The following is a 24,893-nucleotide window of genomic DNA, read 5'->3' as shown; positions in this document are numbered from 1 at the left end:
ATGGTGGGGAACAAATGGTGAGTGGCTGTCTTCTGATATGTTTGGGATCATACTGAGCTTTGCTCCAATCTAGTAAAAGTCTTCGGTGCAGCACTGAAAGAAAAAAAATGTTTTCTTTAACACTTGAGCAGCTCTAGTTTATGAAATGGGAGATGCCCATTCCATCAATGGGATATGAGCACTTCGAAGAGTCTCTTGACCTCACTGAAACACTTAATTTTTCAAAGAGCTTGTTTGCATTTGCAGACATACAGTTCTAGAATTGTAGAATAGTTAGGATTGAGAAAGACCTCTGAGGATCACCAAGTGCAGCCGTCAACCTGGCACCACCACCCTGTTCACCTCTAAACCATGTCCTGAGTGCCATATCCAGGATATGTGGTAGCAGTTGTTCTTGTCATCCACTCCATGAAAATGAGATCAGATTTTACCCAAAGCCACAATAAGATAAAGCACTTCCAGATCACAGTCCTTGGCTGAGAGGCCGTGCAGTAGCAATCCTCTTCTCTCTGCTTTTCCAATTCCTGTGCTCTGTGTAACTCTGATGGTCTTCCATCATATCCATAATCCGTTTAAAGACTACTTCATTCATGGTATAGCAGAAGACAACACAAATAAATATAAAATGTTTCAGATAGTGAAGAAATTTTTAATGAAATGTAATTGATCTGTGCAAGATTGACTGAAGTCAAAATGAATTTTTAGGAATGTTTTATTTTAAGGAATAATTTTAATTAGGACATCCTTGTTAGGGTATCGTTTGTATGACTCACTTGTAACTGCTAAAAAACCCAGTAGATGCTCTCCTACTGTCAGTAATTGAAAGATTGAGGAATACTTGCTTTTCTTTATGGGAACAGGCATGATCCACTGAGTTATGTTCTTAATGGAATTCATAACAAATGTCAATGCTGGGGTTTTTCCATTTATTTTCAGAAAATGTAAATTTTATCCTTTTAGTTGGAATTCTGACCGTGAGCACCCATGGCCTTTGTTCGTGTGCTTTCCAGTGTTGAAAGCCAGAGTGTTTATTGGAGTGCCACTGCTCTGAGAAGCCCTGGGAAACCTCAGGCGGTGACATTCTTGGTGACTGTCACACCTCAGAACAAGATGTTGCCAGCTCCTGGGAAAGGCCAGCAGAAGTGTAAAAGCACACCTGCTCTCCAGCTGCTCAGCTCACAGACAAAACCACAGCTGAAGATGGATCTGTGCTTGATGTGGCAGGCAGGGATTTGGTGTGGCCAAGGCACACACGTGTCCCCTGCTGCATCCCTGTCCTGAGGAGCTGTGGGTGAAGCATTATCTGCCAACTTACACAGTCTGAGCAGGTGACACTTGTCAGGAGCAGCAGTGCACATTAGCTGCAGCTGTTGATTGGAAAGGTCTTCCAAATGAGCCCTTTTGAATTGCTAATAGGCAAATGGTGGCTGTTTAACTGCTTTTGATATTTCTTAGCATAGTCTGAGCGCTCTTTGATATTTCTTCATCTAGCTTGTCTGCTTGTTTCCCAAAATCTGGGAAGACTAGTGTGAAAAGGTAGTTCACATGTTTTCAGTAGTCACAGGCAAGGTTTTGAGACTGGTTTTGGGCACCTTCTCCCTGAATATCTTAGTTTTACCTTAGTCAGGGCTTACTAAAGACTTAAATAAAAGTGTAAAGACTTGATAATTTAAAGTTTATTTGGTGTTGCAAGGCTAGGCTCTGATCCTAGTAATACAAGCAACAAATGTATTAGTGATTAGTTTTTCTATATGCTTTTCAAAAGAAGGGCAATAAGTAGCAGTATAATTAAAGGACCATTTGTTAAAACAAATGGAATTTTGCCTAGAAGTAAAAAGAATAACATCAGCATGAATATTAAAGTTAGATCCATGCTGGAATTCCTGGGAATGATCACCCATGTAAACTGGATCAGAGTTTTGCCCTTGTTTCTATGCAGCTGAATAATATTTGGTCTGGTTCTCTTTCACGCAACTCCAGCAATGTGAAAAGAGCCCCAAAATAAGAGTAAGTTGCATTTATTTGTATATTAAGCTTTACATTGACAGATTTGTTAGTATGAATGAAAACCAATGTTTGGTTTTTTCCTGTTGTCAACCTCATTCAGTCTTTTCCATACTACTTTAAAAATGTTCTTGATTTACATGTCTTTCTCAGCAAGGTGAGGAGAAGCTGTAAACACTGAGAATACAAAGTGCCACCATAACTGTGTCAGAAAGTAGTAGTTGAAAGAGTGTTCCTTTGTTTTTCTGAAGACATGGAAATTTTATGCTAAGGTCACAAGTTGATACCAGATATATTTTTTGCTTTGGCGTGAGACTGTAGTACCAAATATTTAAAAGAAACAAAACCCACCTTCATTACAGTCACATGAAGGTTGGTAATCATGAGACAAAACATGACATTTTCATATATTAACTTAGGAGCTACCAGAAATGTGTATATATGTCCTTTTCCAGAGAGGAAGTGGGAGGGGTGGAGGGAGAGGATCAATTCCATTTATGCTGTGTGGTTCTGATCAGTAAATCAGTACTACTGCCTGCTTGAGGGGACACTGTGTTCTGGTTTTTTTTGAGCAGCTGATGTTAGTCGTTAAGGATTTTGTCCAAAACCAATTGAATTAGGAGAAAAAAAACCCAAAAATCCATTGGTTTGGGGGTAAGCTTTTGGTAGCTCACTTTCTTGGAGATACCATTAGTTAAATTTTATCTGTAAGAAATTGAGAAGAAATGAAGGAGTGACTTCTGCAGATCTTTTAAAGACAGGCACTGGCTTGAAAGGACTTGTCTCACACTTAAATATTGTTTCATGAAGAGATAAGGTGTTATTTGCTTGCCAGCTCCAAAGTCAGGTATTGCACAATACTCAGGCACCCACAGTGTCATTGGGAAAAGCTTCCAATGCCTGAGCTAGGGAGAAGCTGCACCTAAATCATCCCTGCGCACTTCCGCAAGCCCTGTGAGATCCTAAGGGTTGTGGCAGAGCCACAAAAGCCTGTGGCTTCACCCTGGATGTGCTCAGGCCATGCCTTTGCTGAGCTGGTGACCTACATGCTGCTCTGCTGCCAGAAGCCCTTTAGGGACTGGCGAGAGTGACATGCCAGCATCTGATGCCTGAGGACCTCTTCATGTGAAGCGTGGCTCAAGCTGTGCCCCAGACCACAGGCAGTGCTGTTCCTCCCACCCGTGGTGCTGCACAGTGTAAGCTGTTAGTTCGAGTGTCTTCTTATCATGTAATGTCAGGGGAACTGCAGCACTGAGGAGGCAGTTCCTCCAGCGAGTAGGTGTGGAGGTGATCCAGTGTCTTTGTGTTCCACTGCTGTAACCAGATGCCTGTACACCTGTACACCAAGGCATAGATACCACCTCAGGTAGAGATTCAGATTAGGCAGAGGTGCGTGCATTGAAAGATTATAAGAACAGAGAATGTAACTATGGTTTTCTTTGGTGTTTTAGTACTGAGAAGATGGTCATGTTTTTGTGGATCTGCTTAGTGTTTTGGGGCTCAGAGTGTATGTCCCCTTCCCAGGGGATCTCCTATTGGCCATACAGTGGCTTGGAGCTTGCTTTGGTGCCGCACCAGAGTCATGTGCCCCTGTTGAAAGTTGAGGATGTATTTGAAGTTATAGAGTAGTTTGGGTTTTCAGGAACCTTTAAAAGTCAATTTACATGTTTTCCTTAGATCATGCATGCAAGATAAGACAGTTTATTGCTGTTTATGCTTCGGAACAGGTTATCTTTTCAAATGCAACATTTCTTTTTAGAAATATACTTAGCTGCTTTTGTTTGCTTGCTTGTTTGTTTGTTTTAAATAAAACAAAAATCAATTGTGGAATATGTAATTTGTGTGCAGTGGTTAGATATGGTTGTCCTCTCTACATTCAATGCTTCCACTTTCCTTTACTGAGTGTGTAGTTAATTACCAACATGGCATCTAAACCTTAGAAAAAAGAGCTCCTTGGCCCTATCGTAATGATACTGTTGTAATAATAGCTTTTGTTGTTCTTGACAGAATCCCTGAATGGATCTTGGAAAGAAGGAGGATTTGTGCCTTCTAGTACCAGCAGCAGTGGATACTGGAGCTGGAATGCTCCCAGTGACCAGTCCAACCCATCCACCCCATCTCCACCTCTATCAGCTGATAGCTTCAAAGCTTTTCGGACACCTTCCCAGCCAGATGATGGTATTGATGAAGGTGAAACAAGCAACCTTCTCTTTGATGAACCCATTCCTAGGAAGAGAAAGGTTAGCCTCATGTTAAATTCTATACCCATGGTTACATAGGATGTTGGTAGACTTATTTTGTTGTGAGAAAGGAACAGGTCACCCAAATACCTCTGCTTCTGTATCCTTCCTTGGCATCCATTTAACATAGGGACTTTGCCTAGTCACTGTTTCTCATTCATTGTGGTCACCCTCTGTACACACATGCTGCCATCAGCACCACATATTTCCTGCCAGATGGTGAGGTGCTACAGAGCCTCCTGCTCAGAAAACATTAGAGTGATTTCCAGAAGGTGTTGCCTCTGGCCATTCAAGGGATTTCTGTCCTACTTTGACAAATTCTCTGTGTGCAGGATGCAACAGGCAGCCTTTACATGTCATCACAAAAACTGACTATGGCCTTAATATTCCTTGTTCCCTGAAAGTGCTGTTTGTCTGACAGCATGTCAGATACCTTAATACTGTGAAGGTTTCTCTGCACAAACATATGGAGTGAAAAAAGGAGAGAAAGAGCTCAAACCCCATGGCTTTTGATATAGTATTAGCATTAGCCAAATTTATCCTCAGTTGGAATGCAAAAGCAGGCTAAATAAAACATGACGTAAAAAAAAAAGGTCCAAAACTAACCCCTAAAAAGCACTGTTGCTAGCCAGCAAGCTTCTCTGGAAGAAAAAGAAAACAAAGAGATGGCACTAGTCCAAGTTTCCTTCCCTCTCAACACAACAGGACAGATTTTACATAGCAAGAAGTAAAAGGGCTTTTTGTAAGGGGATAAACCAGAGAATTTATTCCCTTAGTGAATTTGTTTCTGGCTCAGTCTGAGACAGTTAATTGCTTCATCACCAGCAGGAAGAAGTTTTAATGATTGTTTAAAGCTCTGCAGATTTTTCCTCTTGCTCCAGAAACTGACCCATGTGGTTCTTCCCTTGTTCATGGGAAAGGGGTGAAAATGTTTGTGCATCTTGTTAAGAAGGAGAAAGGTATTTTGGAGAATACCTTTGTTGTAATAAATTAGAAGTTGGAGCTGAGCGTTGCACTAAACAAGAGAGACCATTTGGGGGCATGTGGGGCAGGAGGAGTAGGAGTGCAGAAATGTCCTGTTTCACCTTTTACCTCTTGGTTAACCTTCATCTTACTAGCACCACTGTTACTGCTCAGCTGAGACAGATGGGTTTGCAGCTGCCATCTTTATTGTTTTCTAAGTTGCTTTCAAATATTTCTATTTATGTACCCACCACAGGTCTGTTACCACAAGTCTATCTGTTCTGGTTCAAAGGGATTTTGCTTTGTATGGCAAATGTTTTATTTACATAAACAGTAGCATTCCATGCCAAACTTGGTCTTATAAATTAACTTGCTTTCCTGCAGATTTTTCTCTTTATTCTGGCTCCAGCATGGTACTTCTTCTAAGTACAAGATAGCACCTTTAGAAGCTGAAAAAAAAAGTTTCGGGTTATTTCTTCTTCAGGCCACAAAAGTCAGAAGGAGTATACCTAGAAACAGAGTGATTGGTAACCTTGCTTTTTGCTTTAAAGTTTCCTCTAAGGTAGTTATTCCTCACCAAACTGGCATGCAGTTCCAAAGGATCCAAATTGAAGATAACACCAAGTCAGCTTTTGTTCAAGGCACAGTGAAGTATATTTAACCCTAAAGATATGCATGTTCCCCCCATATTTTTTAAAGTTTATAAAGTTTTATATTAATATATTAATTTAATCTTATATGTAGCTAAAATTATAGAATAATAATACAGTATTTTGATGTTCTTCATCATGTTAATAATATGTTCAGTAATAATAGAGAAAATTATTTTTGAGAATTACAAGCTATTTAGAATTCTTTTTTTACTTAAACTGTACAAAATCAACTTCATTTTGGGGTAAAATTAGCTTTTAAATATCTCTAGAGTTTGTAACATCTGTGTTGTTTTAAGACTGCTTTTCTCCAAAGTCTTCAAAATGTTAAAGATTGGCCTGATGATAGCCTTGTTGGCTGTGCTCTAAATCCATGATAACTCAGTGGGGATCAATGAAGTTATATTAAAGAATATAAAAAGAATATTTAAATGGATTATACCTGTATTTTTTTTAAATATTGAATACAGATGGATAACTTCATTCTCTTGTCTGAGTAAAGGTCCACAGTAGCTTCTGAGTGAAAGAAAAGCAGGTTGTGTCAGCTCATGGCAAATATTGGCAAATATTGGCAAATATAACAGAAGCTATGTTTTTCTGGCACAATATTTTTTTTGTGCTGCAAATATCATGAGCAGAAACATTCATAAGAACTTGCTTTGGAAAGACCTTGATTTAAAAACATACCTTGGAATAAGTGAGTTCTCATCAGGGCTTTTTTTGAAAGAAGTATAGGAAGTTTTTATATCATCTACCTCCCTTAGTGGGGGAACTGAAACTTAAAAATGGAAAAGTGTTGCCAGTGAACAGAGAGAGGTACTTTTTGTCACAAGCTGCTCCTGCAGCTATTTCACTGGATTCTCTTGAATTCAGTAGGATGACACACTTGACAAGAGATTATTACATCATTACAAATTTGGAGTCAAAGGCTCTGAATCTTCACAGTGTTTTGTAGCTGTTTATCTGGTTTGGGTAGTTTGGGGTTTTTTTCACCTTCATAGAATTACAGTCACAGAAATTTTCAGCCCTTAACCCAGCTCTGCAAAGTCCAGCACTAAACCATGTCTCCAGGCAACACATCTACAAGACTTTTAAATACCTCCAGGATTGGTGGCTCATCCATTTCCCTGGGCAACTTGTTCCAATGCTTGACAACCCTTTCAGGGAAGAGATTTTTTCCTAATATCCCTGCAACTTCCATACAGCTAATGTTGCTTTATTCATAATTTTCAGAACTCCATGAAGGTGATGTTCAAATGCCTGTGGAAGAACTGTGGGAAGGTACTGAGCACAGCAGCAGGGATTCAGAAGCACATACGGACCATTCACCTTGGGTAAGAGAGCAGTCTTTTTGGGAGTCTAGAGGATTTGATAGAGAAGAGGAGCAATTGCCCTTGGCTGGAGACATGAACTGGATTGTCCTTGGCTTCTCTGTCTCATATCCCTGTGTTTGTAAGGAAATTGTGGAATAGTGTGTCAAGGTGAATGAGCACTTACTCCAACAGCAAGGCACTTTCTTTCCTGAAATTCTGGCAATTTTGCTAGAGGGTCAAATGGAGCTCAGGTCACCCTGTCAGCTGCACAGCTCAGTGCCATTACATCAGTATGTGCTGTCTGCACATCACATCCAGGATGACACTGTGCTAGACAGGTTTAGGGTCTTGCATGAATACTTTTCAGCTTTGTTTCACATCAGGTCAGGTGCTTGTGCAGTTCTGAGTTGAATCAATGCCGAAAGAAATGCTAATCCAAAAAAAACCACCAGAACCACAAACCACATAAGAAACAAAAATAAAAGGAAATTGAGCTGCATGTTGTCATGGTTTAACCCAGTCAGCAGCTAAGTACCACAAAGCTGTTAGTTCAGTATCTCCTTTCTTTCCTGGAAGAATTGAAGGAATAGAGAGTAAACCTCGTGGGTTGAGACAAGAACAGTTAAATGGCTCAAACAAAATAAAACACTGATGATAATAATAATAACTGATAATAATAGTAATACTAGTGACTCTAATACATATAAGGAAAGTGGGGAGAGAGGGAAACAAAACTGAAGAGAAATGAGTGATGCACATTACAGTTTCTCATCACCTGCTGACCAGTGCCCAGCCTGTCCTCAAGTATGATCAGCACCTCCCAGCCAACTCCCTCCAGTGTATTTACTGAATATGACATCCTGTGATACGGAATATCCCTTTGTCCTGGCCATGCTTCCTCCCAGCCTGTGGTGCCCCTGCTCACTGGCAGAGAGTGGGAAACTGAAAAGTTCTTAATTTAGAGTAAGCACTGCTCAGCATCAGCTAAAACATCAGTGTGTTGTCAGCACTCTTTTCATCCTAAATCTGAAAGACATCTCTGTGTCAGCTACTTGGAAGAAAATTAACTCCAGCCCAGACAAAACCAGGACACATATGTATGTTGCTTGGACTAAAAGCAAAAGTAAATGAATCTTGTAGGACACAAGTTTGTTTCAGCGCTTTAGTTTGCAACTGAACTCTCCTGTGCAATTCACTGAATGATTGACCTGTCTCATTTATAATTACAGCGAGGAGTCATGGTCTTCACCTGAAAATATATCTCTGTTCTGTAGATCTGTGTTACACACAGCTTAAAAATTAAAGCCACCACAAGAAAGGTCTAGAGCTCAGGATGGTCTTGAAGAGGTCAGCAATTACCATTGGGCTTAAGAGTAAGGCTGTGGGAAACAGAGAAAATCTCTCTCAAAATGCAGTTAGAAATGTTGACTTATGCTTTATATTATGGGGGCATCCTCTTTGTAGTATGAGAGAGGGAGAAGTAAATAACAAAACCTTCCTGGAATTTGCTGGACTTCAAAACTTTTCTGGAAAGAGTAGTTTTGGTGAGTGACTGGCTACATTCTGATGGATGGTACTTCTGGTAGAGCCTTTCCAACCTGCTGGACCTATGTTCTCTCAACAAGTTCTATTTTAGACTTCAAGATAATGTGTAGTCTGCTGGGAGTTACTGCTTTGACTGCATTGTTTTAATGTTAGCATTTACAGTTAAATGCACATCAGATGAAACTTGCAGGCAATTAAACCTCCTACATACTCTCCTTCAATAAATTTGCTTCTGGAGAGCAGGACCAGAAAGTCCTGGCTGTGGCAAGCCAGCCTATAGGAGTGCTTTCTCTGTGTCTGAGTAAGTTGTATGGTGAGACTGTTTTCTAGCAAATTCTTCTGTTATGTTACAGAAAGTTATGGTGAATGGCAGCCGTAACTATATTTGGTATAATTAAGTAATTTCTGATAAGATTGCATATTGTTTGCTGTAACATGCGTGAAGTATGTCTTGCCTATGTCTATTATCATTGCTGTGACTTTTGAAGACAGAGTGCATTGAGATTCTTTACAATAGTTTCAAATGAGAAGCTGATACTTGATATGAAGAAATCAAACATTTACTCCAAGGTGAAAGAATTTGTCAAGAATAACACGGGGGGGAAAAAAGTAATTCCTACATCTTTTCCCTTCAGATTAGATGATTTTCCTCTTCTGCTTACCTGCAGTCAGAATACAAATAAAGTAGAAAGGGTTGAAGGTGCAAATATTAATTTATTGACAGTATGAATATATTTGCTCATGATTCTTGGGGTTCTTGCTTTCAATCAATTCTTGATTCTTTCTCTTGATACAGACGTGTAGGAGAGTCTGATTACAGTGACGGAGAGGAGGATTTTTACTATACAGAAATCAGGCTCAACACGGACTCAGTAGCTGATGGCTTAAGCAGTCTTTCCCCAGTCTCTCCATCTTTAGCATCTCCTCCTTCCTTTCCCACCCAAGAAGCAATCCGTCCTGAAACTTCCTGTGCCAAAACCGAGACTAAATTGATGACACCTCTGAGCCGCTCAGCTCCTACCAACCTCTACCTCGTACACACGGACCATGCTTATCAGGTAACACTAGTGCTGTGAGCTCCAGTGATGACACTAGTGTCGCTAATGTGTAAAGAAATGTCACATGACAATGTTTGGGTTTTAATGGGCTGAAAGGTTTTCAGAGCAGTCAAAGGCATTTTTTTAATTTAAACTGAGATGTGTTCTTCTAAGCTCATTGTTTCTTTGTTTATGTGCCCACCACAGCTGGTGGATTTGGGGGTGTTATTTATCCAGCCACACATAGGTGCATGCTTCAGGTTGAGAAGAGTTGATCTGTCAACACTAGCTACATCAGTTCAATTTTAACTGACCTTAAGAAGAACCCAAGGTGACATGCTCAGATGGGGTTTCCTGCCTTGTAAGATTTCCCATCCAGTCAGCCAAATCCTTCCTAGAGTCTTCATTTCAGTTCTGTTTTTATTAAACAAGTACAAGCTCTGCTTGAAGTGTCAAGTACCCAGAGGATGTCAGGAACAATTAATTTCCTCTTTTTGTACAGTGTAAGATATCAATTTGCGGTTGTGAAATAGAGCAGGAAAAATGAAAAAGCAAATATGGTATCTTCCTACTTTTGGAGGTGATGCTTTTCAAATGGCAAAAACTGCTGTCCTAAAACATTCCACCTAAATTTTGACAGAAAGCATTAATTATAAAACTGTACTAAAACTTGACATGTTTTGGTCTGGATACCATAAGAGAAAAGAGGAATAGAGGCTTTGAAGTAGTGTGGTCCATGACCTGCATGTGCACTGGAGAACTGAACTTGGTTAAATTTATCAGATGCAATAACTACAATATATAGCATTGTGCAGATAAAACTTTTGTGATGTGTTTGGAGCACACCTACTAAAATGTTAGAGGGAGCTCTGGAGAATTCATAGGCTTGTTTTAGACGTTCGTGCATGTTGAAAAGCATGAGTGGAAGCTTGGTATTGCAGATGGAAGCTGCATCACCTAGCATGCCAACCTGGGGGCTGATGAAACCAGCTAGGAGAAAGACTTGTTTCTCAGTGTAGCTTAAGCCCTGCCTCAGAGAGTGAGGCAACAAGTCTAGGCTGATGACAAGTTTTGCTTCATTTGGGATTTGCACTCATGACAGTCTGCCCTGCTCTTTGGAGACCCACTCAACTCTTTTTTGCAAGCAGCGTCTGAGTAAAGCACTTTCCTAAGGAAATCCTAATTCAAGTGTTTAAAGTCCTTGAATTGGATTTGAATTGATGTATTCCATGACACAAGACTACAAGTGCCTGGGCCTTGTGGGCTTTTCAGGTTGCTCTGGATTCAATGCTTAATTTCATCAGTGAGGAGTGACACAGTCCACATTGTTCACAGCTTGCTAATTGGAAGCAGGAGGCAGGGTCCTTGCTCAGGCATTCTGGCTCTCCTGGCAAAGGAAGCAGCTTCTGTAGAGAAGGTCAGTGGCATCCTCTGCCAAGACCCCTTCAGCCCTGAAAGAAGGGCCAGGAGGCAAGGTGGAGATTCAGGTCTTACCAGCCAGAGAAGAAAGGGGAGATTTCTTCATTGAGAGCAGCTCAAGGAATTTGGATAAAGGAGATCTGAATATTTTAAACAGGATTCCTGTCTAAAAAAGGGGGGAGAAATATAGAGCCCAAAGCTCAGTGGCAAAAATCCTAAAGAGATCTGTTATTTGCCATTTCCTCTATGACTGGAAAACATCAAACAGACTACTTGTAGTGAGAAGGAGATGAGGAAAATGAGGAAAGTTCTGATGCTTTTCCCTGATCCAGTCCTATGGGTGAGGAATGATTTAGAAGAATAATCGAAGAAATTCTGGAAAGCACAGCAGTTGAGGCAAACTGCACTGGGGAAAGCCCAGAGAAAGATGATGCTAGAACAAGGAAGCAAAAGAACAAATCCCTCTGGATTCAAGGAGAACATTTGATCTTAAAACATATAGACAGTATTTGTTAAGCAAGAGATTAAATTTAGTGTGGGAGAAGGAGCTGGAAAGTCACAGAGAACAGCAGTGAGTTATTTTGAAAGGGCCTTTGAATGTCATTAGTGGAGTAAAATGAAAAGCAGTTCTTGGCCCTGATCTCACTTTCATTAAATCATTTTGGTAATACACAAATACTATAATAAACGTCACTGATAACAAACTTGGGAGACAGCAGTAAAGGAGTTATAGATCAGGCTTATGTGACTGGGTGATCTTAAGAATAATAGGATTTGAATGCAGTGTAATGTCAGAACAAGCAAAGTTCTGCATCTAAGGAACTAAAGAGATTTTTTCTGCTATAAACTAGGGTAGTTAGAAAATTATGTAAGAAGGAAATCTATGTTCATTAATCAAGCACAGAATGACTGTGAGCCAACAACAGAGCTGTGAAGGGGGAAAAAATAGTTGTCAGCTCTCTTGGATAAGAAATACCTAGGAGAAATAAAGTACAGGAGGTTTTATTACCATTATAGAAGACACCCATATAACTTCAGCTGAAATCCTGAGTTAGAGTTCTGGTCGGCCAAATTTGATGTGAGGGGCTCCAACCAGAGGTAGAAAGAGCGCAGAGAGGACATGGGCAACCTTTCCAGCCCTGGGACTGATATCTCAGGCAAAGCAAGGGATAAGAAGAGGATGGAATTGCTGCCTGGGAAGAAAGTGAAGGGACAAGCGTGAGAGAAGAAGAGGATGAGCACAGGCTATTTCAGATATAAGGGTAATGTTGGCAAATAAGTAAATAAATAAATATTCATTAATATATTTTGATTGACAATTAGGAGGTCTCTAAGCAAATTGAGGTTGGGGTGAAGAAATTCTTCAGTTGGTTGTAATGGGATAGTTGCTTACCTTATGGAAGAGATTGACTAAAATGTTAGCCTGAAAAAGCTTGATGAGCAAAGATGCACATCTGGGAAACATGAACAAGATGATGGACTATTTAAGTGTGATCATGTCTGAGGTGGATATTTAGGCACTGAGAAAAAAGGAATTGAGCACTATGGTATTTTAAGGAGCAGCAAATTGCATCAGTTTCAAACTTCATGTTTCAAAATATTGCCTGTACCTGTTAAATTTAACTATAGAGGAACTACAGGCAGACTCTTTCAGCACCTAAGATTTCCCATCCAGGTCTTATTCAAATACCTGAGGAAGTTGCTGTGCTGACCCTGGGTTTGAGCTGCCGTCCTTGTGGGATGCTGAGCAGAGGCAGTGCTGCCTCACTGCTCATCCAGCTCTCTCCATTTCTTTTTGTCTGGAGCTCTGGGGCCATTCACTCCTTCCCATTTGAACAGGGTTATGATGAAGAACTACTGGTACCATCTGAAATTGTTCCTGATGCCTTTCAGAAAGGTTCTTATATTCTATGGAGCTCAGTTGATGTTTGCTCTCTGTGTCTATGTGGATTCTCTTGGAGCTGTCAGCGGCTTGGCAGCCTACAAGTATGGTGGTTTGCAGTTCCATTGCACAGCATTGCTGCTGTACACAGAGGCATGGGATGGTCTCACCTTCCTTTTCCTGGAAAGGCTCTAGGGGATTGCTTCAGCACTTGCTTGCTTGGACGATTGTCTTTAATGGGGTCTACCAGGTTGCAGTTGATCATCACTCCTCTCTCTCTGGTGGCTCAAGGAAGCCCCAGACACAAGCACTGCTTAAATAAGTGTATTCTGTTATTGTCATGTACAGTCAACTGAAAAGCAGAAGTAAAAACTCATTCTAGCAAATTCTTTAGCAAATTCTTTAGCAAGTTTAAACCAAGGAGGGTTTTTTTGTGGTGACGGCTTGAAATTCAAGGGTCAAAATGAGCCTTTGTTCATGCTGGCTGCACATGCTCCTGCTAGGCAGGGTAGCTGCACAACTATGAATTTCATGATTCTGAAAATTAAATGGGGTTCAAAAAGAGGCAGGGAAGAATTCATGGAAACTCATAACTCAGTGAGAAAACCAAAGGAAAGGCACAAGATGAAAAATGCTCAATAGTCTAAGCTCAGGTTATTGCACTTGCACCACAGGGCAGCATTGGGTATTACAGCCTGGATGGGAAGAACACAGGAGTTCAAGGAGCCCAGGAGTCCTTCAAATACTTGCTTTATTTTAGTATTTCAAGAGCTGTTTTTTGAATCCAAAGGATGATTTACAGCTCCTTGTTTTAAACAGGAAGAACTATTTTAATTGGGATAACTCAATATTTGTCTAATAAATGAGAAATGGCCAACAGTTGCTGTTAATTTCTTCCATACAAGAAGTCTTGCTATCCACACTAAAAACTATGTAAAACAACTGCCATGAGTTTAAGTATGGCCTTGTTTATCACTGTGGAACAGGTGATCAGTAGTTTTTGCTTCTTGCTGGCATTATTTTAAAAGTTACTTGTATGTGATGTTTGATTATGTCTCTTTTTTTAACAGATCTAGCTCTTAAGGGTTTTCTATGGATTCTTTTGAGAGCAATCATCTTTCTCTAAACAAGGTTTAGGAACAGTGGTGTATATATATAACTCTGTGTCTTCCTTACTAGCTTATCCATGATTATCCCTCTCACGGGGATAAAATGCTTATCACCATAGAGTTTTTTTATACCTTGGAAAATCACTGATTTACCGTTTCAAGGTATGAAAGATCCTTCGAAATGCTGTGGAAGAGGAATGGTTCTTCTTGCTGGAATAATACTTTCTTTTCACACAGGCCACTCCTCCGGTGAACATTCCAGGGTCAGCAAAATTCACTCCCAATGGCAGTAGCTTTAGCATCTCTTGGCAGTCGCCTCCAGTTACCTTCACCGGCATTCCAGTAAGTGCACGTCAGAAAAGAAAAGGGGATAAAAAAGGTTTTTTAGATCTTTTTGCTTTGTTTCACAGTGTGTAATTATGGAAATAAATGTGACATAATGGATACCAAAAAGAAACAAATTAAGTGTGCTTGAGTTTGCCAGCCTGGCTGTTTTTAACAGCTTTGTAACTCTTTTTATCAGTGCAGTTAGGTTATTTCTGCATCAGTGTCTACAAGCAGACAATTGAATCTATAGTATATATCTTTTTAACTATGTGCTTACAAAAGAACATTCTGGTAGGTGCAGAGCCTGGCACTATGTGCTTCTTTTTTGTGCCACTAAGAGATTTCTTTAAAAACTAGATGGAGAATCAGCCTGGTGATGGTTGTGCTAACAGGCCAGTTGGATTCAGGCAGTGGAGCTGTTACATAAATGAACTCTGAAGATTAAGCATTTTTGAAAGACAACTAAAAGAAACAATAAAATTAAACATAAAGTCCCATTTTAGGAGGCTACAAGTATGCAGCCTCTACTGATAGCTGGAAAATACTGTTTTATATAGAAAATGTGTTCAGTATCTTTTGGATTTTGTTATTAATACATATTGCAGTTTGACAGCTTTTTAATGAGGATGTATTAGATGAAAATTCAACACTGACCTTTCTTCAAAAAAGCTGGTATACAAGGCCTAATTCTTATGAACATTGATGCTAAAATCCTTAGGCATCACCAGGACTGCAGAAATGTGATATTTGCTTAAACACAGAATTGCAGTGATTCTGAATGTACCACAGTGTAGGTGTGGTACTTTGGGGGGAACGAAAAACCTTTATGAAGAGTTGCAAGGGATTTGCCTTGTAGTGTCTGGTGTGGGGACTGCTGAAAGTAAATGCAAATCGCTGTTTATGAGTAATGGGAAATCTTTTCTATGATGAATATAAATAGATATTAATGAAAAGTATCCTCATTTTATTGGAAAGCACTGTTTTCATGATAAATTGATGTTCTCTAATCATAAACCTTTTTGATATCATAACATCTCATTTAATATTACACTTTATGAATTTATGAATTTTTAAAGTGTGTTATATAAGGCACATTGCTCATCCGAAGAACCATATAGCTTTTTTTTCTCCTGACAGTGAATATTAGACAAGGCGATAAGAGATACTATTTCCTTCCCTTCTCTTCACCAAGTGAATCTCCAAAGCTTCTTACTGTCAACCTTTGGCAAATCTTGGAGATTTTCTGCAGAGGCTGTGGCATCCTGCAGAGCTGATAAAAATGAAAGTGACTGAATCAATTACACTCCACTCTGGCAATGAATATTTATTAAATTCCATCAAGGAACAACTAACAGTGAAAGACATCATGCTGGCAGCAATTTCAACAAGAGTGCCTTGACAGAGTGTGCTATCTGGAAAGTTCCCTGAGAATTTGATTTCCCAACAATGGGGTTGATATGGAGAAATTATGAAACTGGCTCCTTTTGTGGAGTAGCAGAAACTGGTGCCAGGAGTGTTTGGAATCTAAAAATGCAATTAGTCATATTGTAAATCAGATATTTAAGAGGACAGGATTAGACACGTATGTGTCAAATTTACTTGTTCTGGCAACAACGCTGATCTGTGGCTGTAGAGTGGAGAGTTCTCAATAGAATTCAAGAAATGCTAAATCACTTTCTGAGAATTTGATGGAGATGGCAATGATTTAAGTACAATTTGAAAGTAATCCCAATACAAAAATCTGGGGAGGCAGTGATGCAGAATTATAAACTGCTCAGAAAACCATGTGAACTGCCATTATAGCTCTAACAATATTTATAGGCTGTTTAACAAAGAAAAAATAATAATAAGAAAAAAATCTTTCAGATTTGCACACATTTGACTACTTTGTCATCAGTATGAACATTCATGAATTACAAAGGCTTGTCTGCAGTGAAAAATTATGTGCAGTAAGTGAGGATGCAAATGCAAATTTATGTTAAATACCTGTATGTTCAATTAAAGTTTTATTTCTGTTTCGAAGTAAATTAGATATTGCTTTACAAAATCAGGGGTCTGGCAATTCCCACCCTGACAATGAGTGTAGGTATGTCACCCACATTCAGATGTTCTCCTTCTCTGATGGGGTTTGTTTAAGGCCAGACTATGTGACAGAGCCAGCATAAGAAACTCATGCAATTGTGACATACATGGTCCCTGAGATGAGACACAAGTCTATAGCATCCAAGCGAACCTCAGAGACTAAGTCCAAGCCATTACTTTTTGCCTGACTCTTTTATTTAAGCAAGCAGTTTTCTAAAATGGCTTTGGAATACTTTTCTGACCTGGACAAACCACTGAGCAGGAAAAGATTAGGTACAGATTTGAAAAAGTGCATAGGTCTAAACATTTTCATTATAGTGTCCTTTCATGTTTAGTTTTTGACACATGCTATAGCATTTCCCCCTTTCATTCCTGTGGACGCTGAATTTCAATTGCACTGGTCACTTCCTGCCTTCTGTCCCAGGAACTGGGGTGTTCAAACACCATGAGTTGCATTAAGGCCTTGTTTTCAGAAAGTCTTTAGCAGAGCAGCACTGAAAGGCCTTTGTGAATGTGCGTGTACTTATCAGCAAGTAACTGAGCACTTCCAAACAGATCATATGTGCTGCTGGATCAGTTGGGCACAGTATGTGGCTGCTCTGGGCTCAGGAGTGTTCACAAGGTCTAACCACACGCACATTTACTTAGATGTCTTGAAGACATCTAAAGTCGTAAGAGAGGAGACGTGGCCAAGGTCACTTGGGTCTGTTCATCCTGGAGAAAAGGAGATTGAAGAGAGACTTCATTGCAATCTGCAACTTCCTCGTTAGGGGAAGTGAAGGGGCAGGTACTGATCTCTGCTCTGTGGTGACCAGGGACAGGATCCAAGGGAGCAGCCTGAAGTTGTGTCAGAAGAGGTTTAAGTTGGGTATTAGAAAACGGTTCTTCCCCCAGAGAGTGGTTGGACACTGGAACAGGCTTCCCAGGGAAGTAGTCACAGCACCAAGCCTGGCAGCATTCAAAAAGTGTTTGGACAACGCTGTGAGGTACACAAATTTGGGGGTGTCCTGTGCAGGGCCAGGAGTTGGACTCGATGATCCTTGTGGGTCCCTTCCAACTCAGGTTATGCTGTGGTTCTGTAATTAGGGGAACCTCCAAAGCCCTTTGTGCTCTGAATCATGCATAGGTTAGATTCCAAGCCAGATGGGAAATACACTTTTTCATACCATTTTTCTAAGATAGCTTTTCAGGGGAAAAGTTGTATGTTGGAAGAGTTATGAGCCACTGAGAGGTGTTATTCTCTGCATGAAGCTGACAGACTGTTCTACCAATTGAGGATGAATTAGGAGAGTAAATCAGCCACACCCTAGGGATGCATGAGGAGAGTGAGTTAAATTATGCAAATGGGATGAGTGTTGGTGAAGTCCATGTCTTGGTACTGGAGGACTTAACATAATGACCGTGTACTTCTACTTTTATGTAATGTAGGGTAAAAGTCTTCCTGAATGTCAGTATGATCTCCATCATCTGATACTGACTTACATCTGCCTGCTCCTAAGACCCAAAAAGGTTGAACAGACAAGATCTTTGATAATCTGATGTTTACAGATCACAAATCTTCTCTGTAACCAAGGTCACAAATCTTCTCTATAACCACAGCTTTCCCCCCAGGAGTTGTAACTGGAAACTCCAGGTTCTTGCTTCAAACAAACAGCAGTATTTTACTCTGCATTAGATGGCACTCTAGACATGAAATGCCTCCAAGGGCAAGGATTACCTTCTCAGGGCTTGCTCTTAATTTGCTCTTAGTGTTCCCTACAGAAAGGAGCTGACTGATGTTCAGACCTGCTGCAAAGCCTACCAAAATACACTAAAGCTCAGCTTCAGTGCTGTGTGGCTGCCTTGGTGTGCCAGTCTGTGGAACCGTGGTGCAGAGACCCTCTCAGGAGAATGTGAGGGAGGAGTCTGCACACTCCATTAGTGCTCCAGCCTGATCTCTATTTTGAAGTAAGCAAGATAATTGATAGAACATAGAAGACCATCCAAGTGCTCTTCTGTTCCATGACAAGCGGGTACTATATTGAGTGCCAGTTACTAGTGGTAGACATATAATAATTTCTGGGTTTTAAAATGTTTCTGAACCCTAGCACAATGACCGGAATTCTTTGGTTACTGGTAGTGGCTGGGAAACTGTCCAGTGTCTGGTGAATGCCAAATACTACAAAAGTGCTATTGCTTTGCATTTTATCTTCAGTGTTTGAATCATTCTTAGGTAAAACAAGGAAAGTGGTTGATAAAAATTTGGAAAAAAGTAGCAGAGAACAAGCTACCCTTAGTGTTCAGGAGGGATGGAACAAAAGGAGCTAGTGTGGTCTTTGGATGTACAAAATATGGTAAGCTGGCAAAGTGAGAAGATATTTCTTCGAAGTTTTTCAGGTGTATTTTGTATATCAGTAATGGTCTAAATTTGCTCAGAGTGTGAGCCACATATGCAGTTAAATCAAAAATTTCTCTTGTTACTAGCCAAGAGTAAAAGTTGAAAGAGTGTCTGCATCTATCACAAGCATTAGGTTTTTGCTACTATGGAGTAGCTTAAAAATAGACTTTGTATCAAAAATCAAAGCACATACAGCAATTCTCTTCAAGTGAGGTCAGTCAGTTCCCTCTCTTCCAGACATTGTAACACTTCAAAAGGGCAGGAGGGAAAAGTCATAGCAGTGCAGAGAACTATGACCAGATCTGCAGTTCCTGGCAGCAGGAGGCTGACTGTGCACTAGATGCCCAAATTAAGTTTGCTACATCCAATAAACAACAAAAAATAAGAGTGTTCAGAATTTTTTTCTGGTATTTTAAATGTAAAGTGTCGTAGCCTTCACACAGGAGCAAAATAAGACCATAGTAAAATAATTTAGTTATTATTTAAAGCCAAGCTTTATGCCATGTGATCACTTGAATGATGTTGCCAAGCTCCATGCTCATGTAAGAGACTTCTTTGGAAAGTTCCAGAAAGACCAAATAACACCCTTCCTTTGGAAAAAAATCACAAAGAAGACACCTGCTGAGAAGGTTTACAGTGCACAGTAAGGAGATACATCTTGTTAGCAACTTTGATCAGAAGGGCTGCATTGCACTCGCTGCCTGTTAAACCTTGGCAGGCTCCACTGTAAGTGCTCTCCAACAAACCTTCTTCTCCAAGGAGAGTATCTCTCCACAAAGAGTGCCAAGTGACAGGAGCAACAAGTGAAGTCCCTTTATTTCCCAGGAGATTATTTGTATTGATCACAGCACGGGACAGAGTACATTTTTCCAGTTATTTTCTTTGCTTAAATTGGAGAAGGTCTCCTAAGAGCTATTCAGTCTTTAAATAAGAACGAATGTGTTTTTTGTCTTTCCCAAAACCTGCAGTGAGGCTGATCTGTATTTTGGATTGCTCTAGGAGGATGACTAGAAATATAGGGAAACAAAGAGAACGTAGTGCAATATACCTTATGCTAAATAGGTTTATAGCTTTATTACATTTGTATGTTATAAAATCACCTTTCCTGGTTATCCTTGCCACCATGCAGCGTAATTTGCATTTTCTGGGAAAAAGTATTTATACTGCATTCATATGTGTATGTTCTTTGTAAGCAGCTTTTTTATCTGTATTGACAGGTCTCACCAACCCATAATCGTCCTGCAGGGAGTGGAGAGCAGAAACAGTCCCACACAGTTCTTGCATCACCGCCTAGAGTAGCATTTGGCTTGAGGTATGGGACCATTACCTCCTGCTGACACTACAGCCTCACAACCTGGAGGGCATTCAGTAAATAAGTTGTCAATGGCCAGAGAAACAGAAAAGCCCACCACCAACTCTAACTGCACTTGTCAGGCAGGTTCTTGCTAGAGCTCTTCAAAGCTTTTCAGAACCTATTTTTCTTTTCACTACCATCAAAGATAAAGTTCAGCTGCACAGTCTGACTTTTCACTTTTCCCTGAAAGGATGGACTGTCTTATGTGTTCATCACCATTCGATTGGAATGGTATTTGGCTTTGACTGAACTGTAAGAAACCTTGTCTTACAATAAATTAGATAAAAGCACAGCTTTTTATGCCTTGTCTTCCTAGACATAAGCTGCATTCATTGCCGTTATATCTAACTGATACTTGACCAGAAACTACTTTTAAAGTGTTCAAGAAGTTAGGTTAAAAAATCAGACTGTAATGCTAGATTTTGTACAGTTAAGAAACTCCTTGTTTCTCATAGTCCTAAACTGACTAAACCCTCTGTCTCATAGTGACTAAACCCTAAAATGAGACAAAAATAAGATTTCATGCTTTTCATTTTCTTCATGACTCTCAGATCATTGCATACGCTACAAACCAAACTTGGGATCTTCCCAATTCATGGATTGTGCCCATTAATTAACGTTCAGTCATCAGAAAATGTGTGGGTATACTAGAGAGGACCCCCATGTGTGCCATGCAACACATAAAACAGGTATTAAACATTTCTGTTGGTAGAGTTACTTTATTTAAAGATGCCAGGACAGATGGCATTGCAGTAGTTAATGTTGGACTGCTTGGTGAAGCATTGCTCCTCAGGTTTGCTGTCTTGTTGTGTGTTGAATGAAAGAAATACATTTTAACCATTGCTTGGATCCTTTTCTAAACTTGTGGTCTTTTGAGAGTGGTTGTAAGATGGAAAACAGCACACTGGTTACAGCTTTAAAAGCGAATGCTGACCACCTTGCTGGCTTTGATGACCACAGAGAAGGTGCACACAAGAATGTGCTGCAAGTGAGAGCAAGGGTTAAAACTTCCCACTCACTTGGTTGTTTTTCGGTCAATGAGCTCAGAGCAAACTGCAGGAAGGACCAGCAAGGTTAGGAGCTGGTAACTTTTCTCTCCTTTGGCATAGCTGATACCTGCTGGTGGTCAAGGTCTGCTGCTCTGAGCTATTCCAAGTATTTTTACCACATCTCTGCAGCACTTTAGCCTGACATGGCCTAGCCTATACTGTGGAACAGCCGGGACTGCCCATTACAGCTTGGCACTTCATGTGGCTAAAGTATAATTTACTAAGTCTAGGTTTAGTTTCTGGCTAATGTCAGGGCTGTATGTTCCTGGGATCATCCCAGGAGCAGAGGAGCAGGCTCAGCAGCTGCTGCAGAAGCTGTGGAAGCCAGGCAAGGAGAAGGCCTGGTTCCTCACAGTGATGGAGTCATGGCTATACATGTGTCTGTCTTTTCATCAGCTCCCAGCTTGAATAAAAACAGCCCAAATCCTGTGAAAGGCCATGGGTTCTCTGCCTCCTACACTCGATTGAGTTTGTTGTCTTGGTCTTAGGGTGAAAAGCTGAACTACTAAAGCATCTCATTAACGAGGTTCCCTTTCTCTCTGACAGGAAGCCTAGAGGGGAGGGGAAAAAGTGTCGGAAGGTCTATGGGATGGAGAACAGAGATATGTGGTGCACTGCCTGCCGATGGAAGAAGGCCTGCCAAAGGTTCATCGACTAACAATTGAAATTATGCAGAGGATTTGGGGAGGGGGAGGACAACAGCAGAAGCAGATTGCTGCAGCTGTGCCGTATCACTTCCCATTTCCCCCTCCAGTGATGTGGTGTTGGGGGTTTTGGTTTTTTGGGGTGTTTTTTTTGTTGTTATTGTTGGTTTGTTTTTTTTTTAAGAGCTTTGTATTTCAAAATGAAGCACTTGTAGCCAAGGAGAAGCACTAATTAAAACCTGTGTGGAGCAATAGAGAAAAAAAAAAAAAAAGCAAAACCAAGACCACACAACAAAATCTGTCTCAGTAAGTGTGGAAACCAGAGCAGCTATTAGTGTTCTTCTGTAAAAGAAAGGAAAAAGTTAATTATTTTGCTGTGAGCTGCTTGCTCCCTAGGATCATTTTTAACCATTTCAGTCTTTCTGCTGTGAACGTCTGTATTTGCTAAACTGAACAATTTTTCTTTTCCTGAAACGAAGATACTTTTTTGAAAGCTTTCTAATAAACACTTCAGAGTCATATAAGCTACAGTTTTCTCAACAAAAGCTGTACTAAGACTGGAGACTGCTAATAATTCTCCTGATACAAATGATTGTGATTATATTTTTGAAAAGTGCATGTGGGGAAGAGTTGGGATTTTCGTTGGTTTGTTTGTAAGAGAAAAACAAAGCTGATTTTGCAAGAAGGACAGGCGGCACTCCTGGAAGATTTTTAAAAGAGGCACAGACCAGTGGAGTGGAACAAAGTAATTTAAGTACCAAATTGGATTTTGATCCTCTAGAGGAAGAAAAGCAGCAATGGCAAGTCACCAGCAGATACTGTCATGAGAAGTCTGAGGGATGAAATATGGTGATGCTTGATTGAAACCCACAAGAATAAAAGGGGGTTCCAGTAGCTTTTCTTATTACTCTCCCCTTCTGAGGGGGGATGAACAGTTGGACCAGCACAGCTGTAGCTGCAGGAGTCCTCTGAAGAACTGGTAAATGCAGCCACTAGGATTATAGGTAATACCTAATTCAGGGACACGATCCAGTCCAGCAGTTCTGCTTTTGCTTCCTTTTCTCTTATTTCAGAGGTTGTTGTTAAGATAATAGTTCATTCAACTTTTTCTTTTAAAGCTACTAAGATTTATTTGATGCAAAGAATTGGTAAAGAAAATACCCTCTTTCTACAACGTCACCTCAGAAAAAGAAGTACAACAGCAAAGGAGCAACATATTTATGGCAAAAGACCATTTCTTAACTCTTTTTGGTACATAAATTAACAAGTTTTTCTATTTTCAGTACTTGGATTGATTTGGGTATCTCCGTTTCTCTATCCCTTAGGAAGTATACACTGGAATGTGGCAACCTGGTCTTCTGTGTCCACTTGTGTATCAAATTACTGTTAATTAATGATTATTTCAATTGAAAAATAAAGGAAGGATTTACTAGGAAGTGAATGTATGTGGCCAAATAATACTTGCCTGTTAAAGAAAACAAGACATCTTAAAAAAATCAAAGATGCAGAGCAAAACTTTGCCTATTAATAGAGGCATAAAGGGCCACAAATGCCTGGGTTATTGTTTTTCATAACATTTGGACCAATTGAAAGTAGACCAAATCTTCTTCTACTTCTTTTTTTAAATTGTCTAAGATGGCTCATTCTCTTAAGGGAACTTTTAAGTATCTAAACATCTTTCTAAAATCTGGTCCAAAGTTCACTTGATAGCTTTATTAAGTGTGCAGTGCTGCTTTGTGTCTGTGTAAAAGCACAAAATAACAATGCGGTTGTTTGGAACATACACTGTGGATTCCATAGGGTAGCAGTGAAAAGAAGAATCCATAATAGGAGCTACTGAAGGTTATCATCTGATTTTCTGTGAACGAGTTAATTGGGCAATCAGGTGCCTAATTTGAGCATGCTATTTCTGCAGTTATTTACAAATTGTGTAATTTACATGCAGAAGTGGCAAGATACGCTTGCATGCATACAATTAGTTGATTTTTTTACCCAGTTGTGTTCTCTAAGCCACAAAAAAAAAGAAAAACGGACTCTGAAATCCAGTAAGACCCTGAGATATACACACATATGAGTGTGTATGAGTATTTTTGTATGTATGTGTGTATATACATGTAAAACTATATATATTATATCGTTTTATATGTGTATATAAAATCTGAAATTAACAGGGAAGAGGACTGTTTTCTTTACAGACAGAAAAAAAGACACTAAAATGGTCAGTGGATATACATAGACACTGTATTATCTTCTTTCCTTGTAGTAAAACATGGATTTTCTGTACGTGTTGTATTTTTTCAATTTCCACAGTAAAATACCTCATAGTAATTCATAGACATTTCATCTTCAAACACTGGGCTTGCTGATGGTGTACTTACTTTGATAGAACTTAAAAAATTCTGGACTTTCCTAGGATATTCCTGCCAATTTGTTCCCCACCTCCCATTTTAAATGCACTCCAAGACTATAAAGCATTCCATAATTCAACAGTTGTTGGACTAACAATATTTGCCTATATATTTGTTGTTCACCTCCTTTTTGCTTTGGAGGATTTTTCTTTAATAATATATCAGATTGTATCTTATTTCTATAATGTCATGGCATTGTGAGCACCTTTCTCGAGGGCACTTTACTAATTATTGTAATAAGATTATTCATTATAAATTTCTGCACAGAAGAATGGTTTTGTTGCCAGACCAGATTGCCCTCTGGTACGAATTGGATAGGGATTACATAAAGGACTAAAGCCACAAACCATCAAAATTGGAGAGAAACTTGGTGTTAACAAGGCAGGGAACAGAAGGTTGGTAAATCCTGCCAGGACAAAGCTAAATTAGCGATATTTTTACACAACCTCTAATCAATGGTTTATATTAAATCAGTTTTGGATCTCTTGGC

The 24,893-nt window shown here is 39.8% G+C and overlaps 1 protein-coding gene across 1 annotated transcript in view; it reads left to right on the top strand.

Moving 5' to 3' along the window:
- The window catches only part of ZNF704 (zinc finger protein 704), an 85,310-nt gene extending 62,787 nt beyond the window's left edge, over positions 1 to 22,523 (top strand). The window contains 6 exon segments of the mRNA XM_066332692.1: positions 4,012 to 4,244; positions 7,091 to 7,191; positions 9,512 to 9,773; positions 14,400 to 14,504; positions 20,166 to 20,260; positions 21,898 to 22,523. Coding sequence (XP_066188789.1) covers positions 4,012 to 4,244; positions 7,091 to 7,191; positions 9,512 to 9,773; positions 14,400 to 14,504; positions 20,166 to 20,260; positions 21,898 to 22,009 — 908 coding nt within the window. The 3' untranslated portion in view covers positions 22,010 to 22,523.
- The last annotated feature ends 2,370 nt before the right edge of the window (positions 22,524 to 24,893 follow it).

Source organism: Sylvia atricapilla, chromosome 1 (genome assembly GCF_009819655.1).
Source record: "Sylvia atricapilla isolate bSylAtr1 chromosome 1, bSylAtr1.pri, whole genome shotgun sequence".
Lineage (NCBI taxonomy): Eukaryota > Metazoa > Chordata > Aves > Passeriformes > Sylviidae > Sylvia > Sylvia atricapilla.
Note: the sequence above shows the minus strand (reverse complement) of the source record. Positions and strands in the feature narration are given on the sequence as shown.